This window comes from Notolepis coatsorum (genome assembly GCF_963971535.1).
Source record: "Notolepis coatsorum genome assembly, chromosome: 5".
Taxonomy (NCBI): Eukaryota; Metazoa; Chordata; class Actinopteri; order Aulopiformes; family Paralepididae; genus Notolepis; species Notolepis coatsorum.
This window is the reverse complement of record NC_140169.1, coordinates 126,823,715-126,840,765: the sequence shown is the minus strand read 5'-3', so window position 1 is coordinate 126,840,765 and position 17,051 is coordinate 126,823,715. Positions and strand designations below refer to the sequence as shown.

At 41.8% G+C, this 17,051-nt stretch overlaps 1 protein-coding gene across 1 annotated transcript in view; it reads left to right on the top strand.

Annotated features, from left to right (window-relative positions):
• Positions 1-17,051, top strand: part of znf292b (zinc finger protein 292b) — a gene marked incomplete at its 5' end in the record, with an annotated part of 34,088 nt that overhangs the window by 9,002 nt on the left and 8,035 nt on the right. Inside the window, 6 exons of the mRNA XM_084313802.1 lie at positions 101-255; positions 3,524-3,602; positions 3,694-3,829; positions 10,913-11,115; positions 14,201-14,337; positions 16,893-17,034. Of these exons, the coding sequence (XP_084169928.1) occupies positions 101-255; positions 3,524-3,602; positions 3,694-3,829; positions 10,913-11,115; positions 14,201-14,337; positions 16,893-17,034 (852 nt within the window). The remainder of the gene's footprint in view (positions 1-100; positions 256-3,523; positions 3,603-3,693; positions 3,830-10,912; positions 11,116-14,200; positions 14,338-16,892; positions 17,035-17,051) is intronic.

The window sequence follows — 17,051 nt, the reverse complement described above, 5'->3', positions numbered from 1 at the left end:
CCGGTAGTCACTTTCCATTCGTCTACAAAGTTTTCCGTAATACGGACTATTCTGGATTGGCCCGAGTTGAGTTAATATAACTTCTTGTGTCTTTCTACAGACATTGGTGGAGTATGCAGGCCGATGGAGGCTTGAGGAGGACCCTCTGCCCTTGGTGGAAGTGTACACCGTAGCAGTGCAGAGTTACGCCCGGGCCTCCTCCCGCCTCTCCTCACAGTGTGAAAATGTTCCCCACGTGCTTGAAAGGCTCTCACTGTGAGTACTGAATAAACCTATACCTTTACACAACTTCAGAAACACAATGCTGTGGAATTATGAATCTGTGGAATCACCCTCCCTCCCTATGCTATCTGATCTTCCCGTTCTGAAAAACACTTAAAATTAAATAAAAAATAAAACACTTGTCCCCCGTACCCAGAGTATCTATCCAGATAGTTTGCGTGTTTTGCCTAGTTTTGGGGATATGTGCCATAGAGATGTCTGCGATCACTCTAATACAATGGAGCTGAATGGCACTCGGTTTGTGATGCACAACATGCCATTATTTTTTTAAACTCAAAAGCAATGTCTCTTTCCAGATATCATGTCCCGGTTACTCAAAATAATCCACAGACCTTGCTGTGAACAGTTGCATATAGGAACTATAATAATATAGTATGGTGGTGGGTGTAGTTTGGTAGAAAATAGTTCCTACATGAAACTGCTCACAACAAGGTCTGTGGATTAGTAACCGGGTCATGATTTCTAGAAAGAGACATTGCTTTTGAGTTTTTCCAAATGTATTTCTTTGCTGTTTTGAGTGTTACAGAGTGGCAGATATCTCCAAAACTAGGCTAACCACACCGAAACTATCTGGATGGATAGATAGCACTCCGTGTAAGAGACATTCTTAATTAAAAAAAATATATATATTAGGGGTGGAACGGTTCACAAAATCGATGGTTCGGTTCGTGTCACGGTTTTGGGCTAACTGTTTTCGGTTCGATATATGTTTTTTTTTTTTTTTTTTTTTTTATGTAACACTTTGATCGCCGGGGTTAAATTCATAATTTACCATCCCTAGCCAGCCCTATTTAACATGGAGAAGTTCCCCTTCTTTGCAGGGCTATAACTTTTTAAATTGTATTGCTAAATTGACATTACCATGGCCCAATGGCCCATTCAAAGTCCTATATCTATTGTTCAGGGTGTAGCAACGTTATACTTTTTCATTCACATATTCATACTAAAATACGGTCTAAAGTATAAGTATGTTTTTATCGTTTTCTGCAGCTTTCTCCAGAACTTGATTTATAGCCCTAAATGCATTATATTGATGATCAAATACAGTTTGGTAGGAATCTGTGCGAGATAAAAAATTTCAACTGCACGTACTTCTAGAAGTTACTACGTATGATCTGATGTTGACCGGATGGGCGGGGGGTCGTTTATAATTCCGTGGGCAACGTTATATCATTCATCTAGTGTGGGTGATATGATCATTAGAGCAGTTAGTATAGAAGACATTAAAAAATAACGCTGAAACTCACCGTAGCTTCCTCTCGCCGTTGGGAGATGAGCGTGGAACAGAATTTTTCCGAATATGGGATGTAGAAATACCCGATCCATTTCCAGGTTGTATAATAGTATATACGTCCAAATCATGTTGTTTATCGAGTTATTGGCAACGGATCGATATCCATTGTGTCGAGCTCGAGTCCCGGGACCTATAGCGAGTGATCGGACCAAATTGAAATGAGCACCAGCTTCCACTTCCCTGTTTCTTCCCTGGGCGATCCGCCGATCGGCCACCAGATGGCGCTCTTGAACCGTTAGAGAGTTGACAGGGGCTCACCAGTACATATAATGTCTCCGGGGGAGAAATATGATTTCGATCACAGATTTTTGAAATATTGATATCAAAGACACTGTCCAGCGCCATCGGCAGAATAAGCATGGCGGGGAATGACGTGTTCCAGCGTCTTCGGCGATTAAAGTGTTAATATATATAAAAAAAAAAAAAAAACTAAAAAAAAAGGTTTACAGTGGTTTGCCTTAAATAATGTTTGGCACACAAAGACCGAACTGACTAAAGAATATAGGCTACATTTGTATTAACTTAGTGCAAACAAACAATATGCTTAGCCAGCACTAGACTTTCCTTTCTTTAAAATAAACACAAAAAAACTGTCAACAATGTTTAAATTCCCTGATTGTCAGTTCTTAATGGAAAGATTAGTTTTCCACTTGAAATTAAAGTGCAGTATTTGAAATACAATGAAGGGAATATGGCTGGATTTCTTATCAAAAGGAAAAGTGTCACTGTTATTTAAAATAAATAAATAAACAAATTAGAAGGCCATCAATATAAAATGCAGCATACTGTACATCAAACTAACACACACTGTACTGTTTCAAAACAACACTGCTCTGTTCATTCTATTTAAAAAAATGCTTACATTATCTGTCTACATTTATTTAGACTAACATTATTTAAATATTGAGTGCAACTGTGGATTAACGTAATTCGGTGAGTTGGAACTATCTATTGGGTTGGGGGACCGCACGGACAATTTAGTGTGTGGTACCACTACCTTCACACCTTCTTGACTATACCGTTACCGGAGTTGAATCGAGTTGATAACATGCAGTGGAAAAGCGGCAATAGTCCCGGTTGGAGTTAGTAAACACAGTTGTATGTTAGCCTTCTTAGATGTTGAATAAACGCCTATCATTGTCTTTCAACACCCCGCCTCAGACTCCCATTTTCTCATCTGCTAGCTAGTAGCTAGTAGCTACGGTAACATTTAATTTGCTGTATTAGAGCTGGCGGGCTAGTGGGGCTACCATAGTTAAACGTGCGTTGTGTTGTAAACCGTGCTAACGTTATGACAAGATGTGTGTAGGCTTATGTAATGTTAATGGCTATGTTTTTAAAGTCTTAATGAAGATTGATTTATAATATATTGCGCTTGCAATTTCCACACTAGCTGCTGCTGCTGCTGCCAGCTGAGCAGCCGGTGCGTCACCTCTCCCGGCTCCGTGCCAAATGAAGATATTTTTTTTGCTCATCCCGTGAACCGAACAATACACACACGCCCCTTGGGTGAACTGCCCCTTGAAGAAGAAGCACTGAAGGTGCACCCTATATTATCGCAAATAATGTGTATTCAAATAAAAATGTATTTCTTACAAATAAATGTATAGAATATCGTCTCAAGATACTTATTTTGTGAGAATAATGCATTTTTTTTTTTTATTTTTTTTTTAATAGATTGAAAAGTCAGTGAATTTCGTTAGTTGTAGCTCCCTTGTTCCTTTAAGAAATTAGGCTAACGTTGATAACCAGCTCAAAGTTTGTAATCCATGCAAAGCTCAGGAATATACTAGTTAAAAGAAACGCAATGGACAATGTGGGCTTTACGTTTTAGTTTGATCGATGTTTCTTCCGATCATCAGAAGTTATGTCACCTCAACGATGTTAACTTGACATGTGTGAGCCGAGTGTGAAGCTGTTTTTGGTGCTTCTCGTTTCACCACGCAGGAGCTTCGTGGAGCTTCTGCTCTCGCTGAATGAGGACATTCCAGACGCCTTGTGGAATGAATTCCAGTCATCTGTCCAGGTAACATTTATGATATCCTGTTTTTCGTGATTCTGTAATGTTTCCAGCTGTCGGTCTGTTACCTCATCAGCTGTTTGTCCTGGGTGCACAGTCTGCCCACTCCAGACTGCAGGAGGGCGGCATCACACAGCTGTCCCTGCTGTCTGCCATGGCCCAGGAGAGAGGCGTGTGGAGCGGCAGCGTCCTGCGCAGTCTTCTGTCTGAGGAGCAGCCACAAGCGGAGCAAGGTGGGTGTTGTCTCAGGTCTCTTCACATCTAATCAGACAATGCAGGACGAGTTTCCCCTTCTTTTCGTAAGTGTGGAAGTGGAGCAATCTTCCATTTACTTAGGCATGTACTTTTAGGCAAATTCACTGAAAATATGGTTCGGGCTTAACACTTTGACGACCACGGTTTGCAGTGTAATATGGTTCTAACGACCAGGGTTTGTCAACAAACCGATGTACTTTTGGATAGCTATATATATACTTTATAGTATTGCTATCTGTCCATTCTCATTGTCACTTGAGTGCATAAACCGTGCCTTCATAATGGCTTAAAGAAAATAAAAATCCATCGGTTGGTTGTCATTTTGTAGCGTGGTGAATATAAGCTTTATCGCAGTTTTCGTCTCTTTTTTTTTCTGGAAAGCTATTTATAGGGCTAAAGGCTAGTCACGTTATATCGAACGGCATTTCTGTTGTATATATACGAATGAAATAAAACAAACTGCTTAGCATCCGGACTATTACAGAGCCATCTATGGATGAAATGGGGGCGGCGGGGGACGCCGATTAGTATTATTGATTAGCAAATAGCAATACAGTGTGCGTTCAAGTAGCCACATTCACTGATCGATCGCTTGTGTTGTGTGTTACAACAATGTCCAATCCAGCTGTAATTTGGGTGAATAGTATCCTACTGTCAGCCCATGTGATCGCTTGCAGCATTTCCCCATTATTCATCGGCATCTGGTAGATCGATATGTCCATTGGCTGATCATAAATCCCATTATTCCAGGCTGAAATCTGCGCTTCGAACCGTTTTTTTCCCCCATTCGCCCTCAATGATACTGCAGTGGAGCGATGGCGCCCCTAAGCGGATCTGGCCGGTATTGCATGTTGCGGAAATCAAATATGCGGGTAAATCTGCAGAGTCGATCGGGGACGTTAATACGGTTATTAATATGGAATAAAACAATAACAACTTGCCACGAGTTAACTCGTGGCTCTGGTCCACAACGCATGGCACCGAAACCCGAGTTAACTTGTGGCTGGTCCCTATAGTGTTACACCGGTTCCTGACAGGGAGCGAGCGAGCGAACTGGAGACGAAATCGCGCGCGACACTGTCCTGATATGAGGCGGCGCGTGTCCGAGTGTGTGTGTGTGTGTTACCTGGAAGCACACGTGGGGGGGGGCAAAGCAGCCTGCGATTCTTGACCAATAAAAAGTGTTTAGGGGCGGGACTCGGCCGCGTAATCGCTCAACTAGAGACACAGCGAGCGAATATCTGAGGGGTGGACGACATCGCTGCTCAGTTCGCTGTCGCTCGCGGCAGGTCAGGATAGTCTGATTGAAACGAATACATTTTAATCATTTTCGCAATCACGCTCGCTTGCGTCGCTGCCTGTCAGGAAGGGGTGTTAAGAGGTCAATGTTGGACAGACAGAGTTGACGTTAGGTTCTAATAATCTTTTTCCCCCCGCCAATTTCCTTTTTTGACGTTCATTGAGGGTGTGGTGGAAATAGATCGGAGGCAAAGATACACTTAGTCAAATAAACTTGGTTGTTATAAATGTATTAACTCGTATGTATTAACACTATGGCGTCCGTTCACAAGTATATACGTGTTTCGAAAAAGAGCGTTGTGGACCAGAGCCACGTATATACTCGTGGCAAGTTGTTATTGTTTTATTCCATATTTATAACGCTTATTAGGTACCCGATCCACTAGCAGGATCTTTCCACATATTTGATTTTCGAAACATGCTGTACCGGCCAGATCCGCTTAGGGGCGCCATCGCTCCACTGCAGTATCATTGATGGGATTTAAATAAAAAAAAAATGCAAGTACAGTTCTGTGGGCGGATCATAGATCCTTGATTCCAAAAGAAGACCCTCCATCTTGGATCAGCTTGCCGAACGTTTTTTTCAGCGTGGAATAATGGGATTTATGATTAGCCAATGTGCATATCGATCTACCAGAATCCAATGACTGGTGAGGAAATGCTGCCGGCGATCACATGGCCTGACGGTAGGATAATATTACCCCAAATTACAGCTGGATTGGACATTGTTTTATAACGTAACGTGATCGATCAGTGAAAATGCTATATTGAACGCACACTGTATTGCTAATCAATAATAGTAATCGCCGTTCCCCGCTGCCCCCATTTCATCCATAGATGCTCTGTAATAGTCCGGATGCTACGCAGTTTGTTTTATTTCATTCGTATATATACAGCAGAAATGGCGTTTGATATAACTGCGCCAACGTTTAGCCTTTTTTGCAGCCTCCTGCAGAAAAGCCTAGACGAAAAGCGCGATATACCTTATATTCACGACGCTATAAAATGACAAGCAACCGATGGATTTTTATTTTCTTTAAGCCATTATGAAGGCACGGTTTATGCACTGAAGTATATACCTTATATTCACGACGCTATAAAATGACAAGCAACCGATGGATTTTTATTTTCTTTAAGCCATTATGAAGGCACGGTTTATGCACTGAAGTGACAATGAGAATGGACAGATAGCAATACTATAAATTATATATAAAGCTCTTAGAAAGTACATTGGAAAGTACATTGGTTTGTTTACCTAAATCGCCGCGGGGCGCCGGTCGCCATAGTGTTAAGAGTACCGAATACAATTTAATCAAAGTTAGGCGAGATAACTTTACAGGTCACTGGCCTTGTAACGATAGACGGCGTGGGATGACTTTATACACGTCAGAGAACGGGTCGGGGCTCAGTGTGTAGACAAGAGATTGGTGACTGATTTATCATGGGAGACAGGAAGACTGATGGGGACAAAAGGGTTGATCAAGGGAGAAGGGTAGAGATAACTTGAGTATTGGAGAACCATAGGCTGCCTATAGTACGTGTGTGGGGAGATAACAAAAGGGGGGGGGGGTATAATTTCTCCCACAACGGATCACTATAGCTGTTATACATTACAATACAAACATACTTTTGCTGGTCTGGACTGGTCCTTTGAGCTATGCCATTGTTGTGTAACATGTCTCTTCTCTAGAGCCTTTTTTCTCTGCTTCACGTGAAGTTAAATCAACTTAAGCTACTCTGTACTCCGACTCTGCTGCACAGACCTAAGCTCTGATGTCTGCGCAGATGTGTTCAGTTTATAATGTTGCCTGACTAAGTATTGATTTAGGGATGCACCGAAATTCCCCTCACTGAAGATATTCGGTCGATTCGGTGTGGTGTTTTTAGTTTTTTCATGAACATGTAATTAAATTGTGATTGGAAAGAATTAATCAAAAGCTAAATGAATTGAATTCATGCAATGGTACAAATTGGCAAATACATTTAGAAATATCTGTATTTGTTTCGGTATTCGGCCAAGTGTTTCCCTTTTCATTTCGATGCATTCCCAGTGTTTCCCACAGGATTTTCAGAGACTATGGGGGGTGAACCTCCGACCCTTTAGGGGGGTCCGGGGCCATGCCCCCCCAGAACTTTTTTTTTGGTGTACATTTTAAAGTTAAATGCATCAATCTGGTGCACTTTGAGAGCAAAATAAAGAGGCTAGATCTATGATGAACTTTGTGCTCAAAACACAATCGACTAGACTAGTGCTTCCCAATCCTCTCCTCGAAGCACCCCAGCCGTTCAATGTACTTGTTAAATTCCACCACCAGCACACCTGATTCAACTTAACAAGCCCTTTATTAGTTGAATCAAGGTGTGCTGGTGGTGGAATTTAACAAATACATGGAACGGCTGGGGTGTCTCGAGGAGAGGTTTGGGAACCACTGGACTAGAGCATACATTTGAGCCATCAAAGAAATGAAGCAAAAGTGGTTACCTGTGTTGAACTGGTTTATTTTTTAGAAAATAAAAAAATATAGTGGATTACTATTATGACTATACTACTGATACATCCCTATTGGCAAACTTTATATTAAAAAAAAATTAACAACTTTTCTTTTTTTGGTTCATTATATACAACTGTGGCGGGACTAATTAGACTGTGGGGGGCCATTAGGTCATTAACACTTTGGTGACTACAGTCTTGCAGCGATTTATGCCTCAGAGGACAGGTTTGTTTACAAACCGATGTACTTTCTAAGAGCTATATATATAATTTTTTTTTTTTAATCTTTTTCCCCCTCCTTTTTCCTCAGATTTTTTCTCCCATCCCAATGTTAGTCGTTATGCCAATTCCCAATCCCCTTCCTGGTCGCTGCGCACTTACCCCCCCACAGTCGGTCTGGGAGAGTGGAGGCTACCACGTGCTTCCTCCGACACACGTCCAGCCAATCAACCGCTTCTTTTCACCTGGCAGCGCGGATTCTCACTGAGAGGGCGTAGCGTGTGGAAGGATCACACTATCCCACTTAGATCCTATCCGAGCTTAGCAGGCGCCCCGACGGAACTGTAGGAGTCGCTGTTTACAACGACCCGGACCCACCCCGCCAGCTTCTCCCACCCTCTAATACTGCCAATTGTATTAGTGTGAACGGCCAGCCAAGCTGGTGACAACCCCGGAGCTGTGAGCTGGATTCGAACAGGCGAATCGCTATATATACAATTTATAGTATTGCTATCTGTCCATTCTCATTGTCACTTGAGTGCATAAACCGTGCCTTCATAATGGCTTAAAGAAAATAAAAATCCATCGGTTGGTTGTCATTTTATAGCGTCGTGAATATAAGGTTTATCTTGCTTTTCGTCTAGTCTTTTTTCCAGGAAGCTAGATAATGGGCTAAACGTTGGCGCCGTTATATCAAACGCCATTTCTGCTGTATATATACAAATGAAATAAAACAAACTGCGTAGCATCCGGACTATTACAGAGCATCTATTAATGAAATGGGGGCGGCGGGGAACGCCGATTAGTATTATTGATTAGCAATACAGTGTGCGTTCAGGTAGCCAATGTCAGTGATCGATCACGTTAGGTTTTAAAACAATGTCCAATCCAGCTGTAATTTGGGGGAATAGTATCCTACCGGCAGCATTTCTTCATTAGTCATCGGATTCTGGTAGATCGATATGTCCATTGGCTAATCATAGATCCCATTATTCCAGGCTGAAATATGCGTTCGGTAACGGGATCAAAGATGGAGGGTCTTCGTTTGGAATCGAGGCTCATATGATCCGCCCACAGACTGCAAAAGATTTTTTTTTACAATCGCCCTCAATGATACTGCAGTTGAGCGATGGCGCCCCTAAGCGGGTCTGCCCGGTATTGCATGTTTCGAAAATCAAATATGTGGGTAGGTCATGCATCTCGATCGCGGACGTTAATAGCGTTATAAATATGGAATAAAACAATAACAACTCGCCACGAGTTAACTCGTGGCTCTGGTCCACAACGCATGGAATCGAATCACGAGTTAACTCGTGGACGGTCCACATAGTGTTAATGGGAAACCCTGATCCCTAGTATTGATAACACTAGGTATTTTACAAGATTTTTTTTTTTTATTTGATGAACGTGAGCACTGATATGCGAGAATGTTTGGTTTTATTTCTATATATATTTAAAAATAAAAATATATATATATTTCCAAGTCATACACCGGTGGTGAAGTAATGTCGATGCCTGAACACACGGAGTAACACAGACTACCGCGGCATTAGGGCAGACCGTCGAAGCTTTTTTTGGCAATCGAAGCTTCGGGGGCCGAGCTTCGATTTTAATTCGAAGCTTCGAGAGAGAAAAAAATATAAATAATAATTAATTATAATGTTGTGGGACTTGTACAGCACTTTGGTAAACTTAGTTGTTTTTAAATGTGCTCTATAAATAAAGTGGATTGGATTCATTAATTAAGTAGCCCCTTTCGTGACTGTGACGCAGCCAACAAGGTTTCACTCGGCTGCGCTGCCTGGGTGCAGTGGGGCTGCTCTCACAGCCAACGACATGACATTACATAATTATGTTGCAACCTTCGTCTATCAAGCAAACAATTATATTATATTTAATTTATAATTTATAATTGTATCAGACAATGCACCTACAAAAGCAGATGATTACAATTAAATTAGCCAACTTGGTAACACATTAGTCATAGCAGCATAGGCATAGCCTTATTAATGTGTTGTGTAGCGTCGCCGTCGTGTACAACGATACTTATGTTTTTTAGGTGATTTGACAAAGTTGTTGTAGAGTTGTGATATGCCATTTTCTTCTGGCATATCTGGCACTCTGCTTTTTGGGCATTGTCTTTGCATATTTTAAAGTGTAACCACACGTCTGATGACTTCTTCGTCGACATGTCTGCTGCACATGTCCTTGTTGTTTTCAACACAGATAATCTCCACGTGCTTGTTGTAGAGAGGTGGAGTCGAGGCGCCGCTTACTTTCGTTTCATTGGAATGGAGGCGGGAAGGCGCCGCTTACCGTACTTTCGTTTCATTGGAATGGAGGCGCAAGATTTTGGAGACAAAAAAAATAATGTTTTTATTTTATTTTTTATTTTTTTAAACTTCGATTTTTTTTTATGTTCGAAGCTCGTGCCATCGAACGAAGCTTCGAAGTATTTAAGACAGCCCTACGCGGCATGCCTAAACCCCTCCCCATGCTGCGGTGGCCAATCGATCGCAGCGGGAGACAAGGGATTGGGAGGGGTTAAAGGGCTCACAGCATGATGTCACACAAATGGCCCATCCACACCAACACACCAACCTGCGGCGGGATGCCGCATTGTCAGATTAGTTGAGAAGGAGTCCTGTGCATTGAGAGGAGCAGTACAAACACTTAACCATTGTGCCTCAGGCTCTACAACTCTGTAATTTAGTCTCGGTGAAACATGATAACGTGATGTTGGAACTCAGTATCGCTGTTCAGAGTCTGGGTCATGGATATGTTAAACCGGGTTTTGCAGATGGAACATTTTTATTTATTAAGTCACTAGCTATGTTATGCTGTTGCAGCATGCCCAAATCCCTGCAATGTAAGATGAACAAATTTCTGTAGGCTTTCATGTTAGCAGCCTGCAAAACGGAACACATTTTGTTGTATTACCCCATGAAGTCCATATGGGTCCTCCTCCTCCAGATGGGGGGCGGGGGGATGAGTACCTAGGAGTTTGAAAACCACTGTGATTGATAATGAAGATAACCTTTTTACTTTTCAGTTTCCGACTTCCTCGCACTAGAGGGTCCTGTCCTGCTGGAGATGAGAGTGAAGCACCTCATTAAGCAGAACCACATGGAGAAGGCTGCGCTGCTGGCAAAGACGTGTGCTGTGTATCCTGCGTTTGATGGGAAAGGACACTTCAAGCAGATGCACCTTGTGTGCCTGTGTGCAATTTCAGAACAGGAACCACTCATGGATGAGGTAAGTGATAGGTCTGCAAGGCCGTCACTTTTGTCAAAGAAAAAAACAGGCTTCAGAGCTATTCGATACCATTACCGTCCCTGGTGTGTGCACCCCTGCTGTTTCCCTTATACAGTATGTTCTAAGGTTTAACCTCTAGATGGCAGACTACTCCATGGGAAAAATGTTCAGTGCATTCAGAGCAGTTCGAGGCAAAATTCTGGCAAAAGCCTTTTTGAGTGGTATGAACGCCCTGCCAAATGTATCCCTGCAAAATGTCCAGCACTGACAGAAATATCCTTTTAGGTGGTCCTTTGATTAAGCACTGGTCGTGATAATAAAAGTACCTAAAAGACCTTTCTGTGAGTGCTGGCTATTTTTATAACCGTATAAGAGCATGTCTAGACCCGGTAAGATACTATTGGAAGAAGTTTGCAGTGTTTCCCCTAGGATTTTTTTCAGGGGGGGTGGTAGGCCCCCAAAACTACTAGTGTTTTCGCGTGGCGAGCGTGTCACGGATACGTGGTGTCAACAGTGTCGTCATAGACGCGGTTGTTAGTATCTGTGCATTTCTCTACACTGAGCTGAAATGAAACGATTGCACATAAATTAGGATTAGGTAAATATACAACACATAAATTAACTTATTTACAATTATACATACAGTAGTGACAACACACATATGAACTATTTACAATACAGGGAGGCACATACAACACTCATAACTATTTACAACCAGAGCGAGCAAGCTCAAGTTGTTAGGAAATTCTGAGGGCTCAGAGTGCACACTGGACGCTCTGACCAAGAGTCGGTTTATCAGAGCGGAGCAGATTTTCAGAGTGAATTTATTAACTCACCTTAACTAGGGCCCTATGAAATGCGTTTACGGTATATCTTTTCCTGTTTTCGGATATGAATTTTCCTGTTTTCGGATTTCTCGGTTTTAAATCTTCCCGTTTTTGGGTTTTTCTGATTTTATATTTTTTCCTTTGGATTTAACCAAAAAAACTATACAAATTATGTTTTTAACTAACTTTAATAACAGTACATCTCCAAACAGTGCCAGTGTAGTTCAATGTTCAGTGCCAGTTAGGTTATGAGGTTTCTTTTTTCCAGTTCAGTTCAATGCAGTTCAACTGCCAGTGCAGTGCAATAACTAAATAATAATTAAATTGTTAAATAATACAAAATAATAATTTGTTTAAAAGAAATCAGAAAAAAACTGTAAAATGTAATTTATTTCAAAGCGATGTCCTTTAAAGGTTCATGCTTCTCCCCATCTCTGGCTGACATCACCATTGTGATACGTGATGGTTAGGCCTTTGTGTTTTCCTCAGTGAGGGATTTTCTTTTGTCGGTCAGCAGCGTTTTGTTTCTCTCTGTATTATTTTTTAAGTTTAAATATCAACATTATCTGGCCATCCTGAGTAAATAGTAAATACTCGGGATGCTCGATATTGGCTTTTTTACCTATACCGATATTGTCCAACTCTTAATTTCCGTTACCGATATCAACCGATACCGATATATGCAGGCCCCCCCCCCCCCCCCCCCCCCCCCAAAAACGGAATAATTTCAGGTAATTAACATTACATATTTCTTGTCGTGTAATTAACACATTATGCATACTTTGACAATAAATAAAATAATAATTTGTTCTTACTTGCTTGCCTGGGTAAATGAAGGTTAAATAAATGTAAAAGAAAATTGAAAACTGATATTTTCCGATATCAAATTTTTATGCCAATATCGGCCGATAATATCGGTAGGCCGATAATATCGGACATCCCTAGTAAATACTATCAAACTTGCCAAAGACCAGAGTTGGGACGGACACACACAGAAAGGGAGAATGGCTTACCGTAATTCCTCTAATAGTAACCCCGGCTTGTATTTGTTTCAACTGTAGCGGATACCAGGCTTGTATTAGGAGGAGGCATGTATAAGAGAGAGGCCTATATTTCTAATTTTCAAACGGATCATAATGAATAAATCAACATTTTGTGTCAGTTTGAACCCAGTAAAATGTACTGGGTTAATTTATTGAAACCAAGTACTGTATGAAATACGGTAGTAAACAGTGCAATTACAGGTGGTCAAAAAAAGTAAAATAAAGTAAAATAGTGCAATCACAATACTGGTATAATAATAATAATAGGCTTACTCTCTTGGTAAACATTAACACCATACCATTATATGGTATTTACTGCACAGCCAGGCCAGCATATAACAACAATAACAAAATATATTGCCTATGGTAAATCCGTTGAGGGAAATACCGTAATTCCTCTAATATACATGAAACCAGGCTTGTATTAGGAGGCCGGCTTATAATTGCTTAGCTCAACAGCGGCACCCGGTCATTAATAGAGACCCGGTTTTTTAATTGAATACTGGTTACTATTAGAGGAATTACGGTATATGAACTGTCCAGTACTTATATCAACTATCCAGTTCATTTTTATGTAACCAGAGAGAGAGAGAGAGAGAGAGAGAGAGAGGGAGAGAGAGAGAGAGAGAGGAGAGAGAGAGGGAGAGAGAGAGGGAGAGAGAGAGTGAGAGAGAGAGGGAGAGAGAGAGGGAGAGAGAGAGGGAGAGAGGAGGGAGAGAGAGGGAGAGAGAGAGAGAGAGAGAGAGAGAGAGAGAGAGAGAGGAGAGAGAGAGAGAGAGAGAGAGAGAGAGAGGGAGAGAGAGGGAGAGAGAGGGAGAGAGAGAGAGAGAGAGAGAGAGAGAGCTTTTTCTTTCTTCTCCGTAGACCGTGCCGCACCACCGTTTTAAAGTCTTAGTGAAGATTGATTTATATGAACTGATTTATGTATAATTTAGCTAGCTCGCCAATGTTACTGTGATTAAAGCAAACTTAAAAAAAATATATATATATTATAAATGTGTTTTTTTTTTTTTTTTTTTTTTTTACTTTTATTTAAATTATTATTTTTTCTGGAGGGGCGGGGTGTCCCGTAGGGGAAACACTGAGTTTGTGTTGTGCTCGCCTCGCACACTCTTTAATTCTCCCTGAAAAATGCCTAATAAATAAACAATTGGCCATATAGAATTACATCTGGCAGAACTGACGTTACATTACTTGCTGCACTCGTCTGTACAGCTCTCCCGGGTGGATTGCCGTGATGCACTGGAGATGATCTGCAACCTTGAGTCAGAGGGGAACGAGCAGTGGGCTTTCAGCTTATGCTCTGCCTTCCTGACACGCCAGCTTCTCCAAGGAGACACATACTGCGCTTGGTAAGAAAACAATAAATAGGAACTATACTGAAGATCGTCTACTACTTTTCTTTTTTTAGGGCATTTCTGCTTTATTGGATACCACAGTGAAGAGTGCAAGGAAACATGGGGGGAAGGGAGAGAAGGGGAATGACATGTGACCAAGGTCAAAGGCCTAAATGCCCCAAGATCATCTACTACGTCCTTGTTTGATATCTTAAGCATTATGTAATTTCCTATGGTTTGGGCTGTACTTAGATGTCACATCACAGATATACACATTGAGTATTTAAAACCATGTTCTGGATAATTTCTCACATCCCTATTAACACATTGTGCGCCAAAAACGTGATAACTCGTTATTGCCCGCCATGCGTTGTGCGCCAACAACGAATAAACTCGTTTTTGGGATCAGTATTTCATTTTTTCGCCATGGCATTCATAATTCATCCAGCCTCCCTCCGGGACTGTAGCTGGAGCCTGTCTGATATTGCAACGCCTCAATACCGCCGCCTGGTGAATGTCGGGCGAGTTACACTCCAAGCCAAACCGGAAGTGGCGCTCGGTGCATCGAGGAAATTCCTCCGGCAGTAATAGCTTGTAGCGTGGATCTAGATACACACTAGTGCATGGGATCGCTTTCTAAACGCAATAATCAATATGATTTCGGCGTTTATTGCGTCATACGGGAAATGGATCTAGCAGATCGACGTCAAATAATTGGAATATGGTCAGGTGGCGTAGCGGAGATTGCGCTCGTCACCAATGCAAGAGGCTGCGGTCTCGACTCCCGGAGAGTCAGCATTGCCTTGGCTTGGGCTGATCGCTATACTAACTCGTTTGGCTGAGTTAGGGGGAGGGAAGCCGTGGGTGGGGATCTGGCGTTGTGGACAGCGATGCCTACAGGTCTGGTCTGGGTGCTTGCTCAGCGGAGGCAGGACTTGATGAAGGCAGCGTGACCTCCCACGCGTTACACTTCACCAATGAGAGCCCTCGCTGCCAGGTGAGAAGAGTCACTGGCTGTCGCCGCACGTGTCGGAGGAAGCGTGCGGATACTTCAGGATTCCCTTGTACCGACCAGTAGGAGAACATGCGCACAACAAACAGGTAGGGGAGGGGGGGAATTGGCACAACGACAAAAATTGGGATGGGGAGAAAAACAGAGAAAAAAATCGGAGAAAGAGAGAATTTAAAAAAATAATAATAGGAATATTTTTCCTCCAGTCTCATCGGCGAACGGTAAGAGGAATATAACGTTATTTTCAGCCTGATTGTTTATTCATTTCAGGGCAATCCATCTGATCAACGTATCAACCCATGGTAAGAAAAGACGCTACTGACGATCAAGGAATTATAAACGACCCCCCCCCCCTTTACTTCACGCATGATGAAGCATAATGTATACCGATCATATACATTTGAATTTTTTTAATATAGCGTGTATAGGAAAGAAACGCCAATCCATAATCTATCATATGTGTCAGGGCCTATAACTCGCGTTTTAGGAATTACTGCAGAAAACCTAAACATACTTATATTCTAGACGGTATTAACACGACAATGTATGAATGAAAAAATATAACGTTCCCACATCCGGAACGATGGATACCCGATGTTGAATGGGCCATAGTAATGTCGATATAGCTATAATATTCTAAAAGTTATAACCCTGCAAAAAAGGTAAACATCTCCATAGGGTTACAGCCCTGGCAAGACTGGGCATAAGGATGGGTACAATGCATGGCGGACAATGTGTTAAGGTATTTTTTCGACTAATGTGTCCTGTTCACAAATATCCCTCTATGCTTCAATAAACCGAATATTCCGATCACCTTGGAAACTGAACTTATAACAAAAGCCAACATTATCCCGTATCTTGGGTGATATCGCTATATCCCAAGTAGAGCTCATCTAGGTGCACCAACTCAAGCCGCGCTACGAGGGCCATTTCATGTATGCACGAGGAAGGACAATGATGATCTAGCGTTGATTTCAGGAAGATTCGATAATCAGCCGATTTTTTTTTTTGTGTATTCCACTAAAGGGCTATTATTGCGTCTTTCTCTGGAATTACTAGAAATCTCAAACTATACTCTTATTCAAAACGGTATCAAACAGAAATGTACCGATGAAAAAACAATCCGTTTTGTACATGAGTGTATTAGACCCATAGCCATAATTTAAGATATATTTTAAGCACTCGCAAATCTCCCAGTCCTACCCTTGATTAAAGCGGTGGCGCTCTAGCGCCCTCTCATGCACTTAAGCGTGGCGGTTAATGAGTTAATGTATCGTGTAATTTCAATGTGGAATTAAGGAATATCAAAATAAAAGCACACGTTGTTGAACTTGGATCATGCATATTTATTAGAACATTTTATTACAGCACTATGTTATCAATACACATTTATAAAACGAGGCATATTTAGCCAAAATATGTTGCCAGAACATTAAAAAAAAAATACTTGCCAATGCACGACCCCACTGTCACCTACCCACGACCCCACTTTGGGTCGTGGCCCGTAGTTTGAGAACCGCTATACATTACACGCACTGAGTGAGTCTTTTCTCCGCAGGGAGCTCACACTCTTCTGGAGCAAACTGCTGAAGCGGCTGGAGTCATCGGAACAGGCCTTCCTGGACAGATGTCACCAGATGTCCTTACTGTCCAAAACGGTCTTTCACATCCTGTTCCTCATCAAGGTCATTCAGTCCGAGGTGGGTTAACGTTCAGT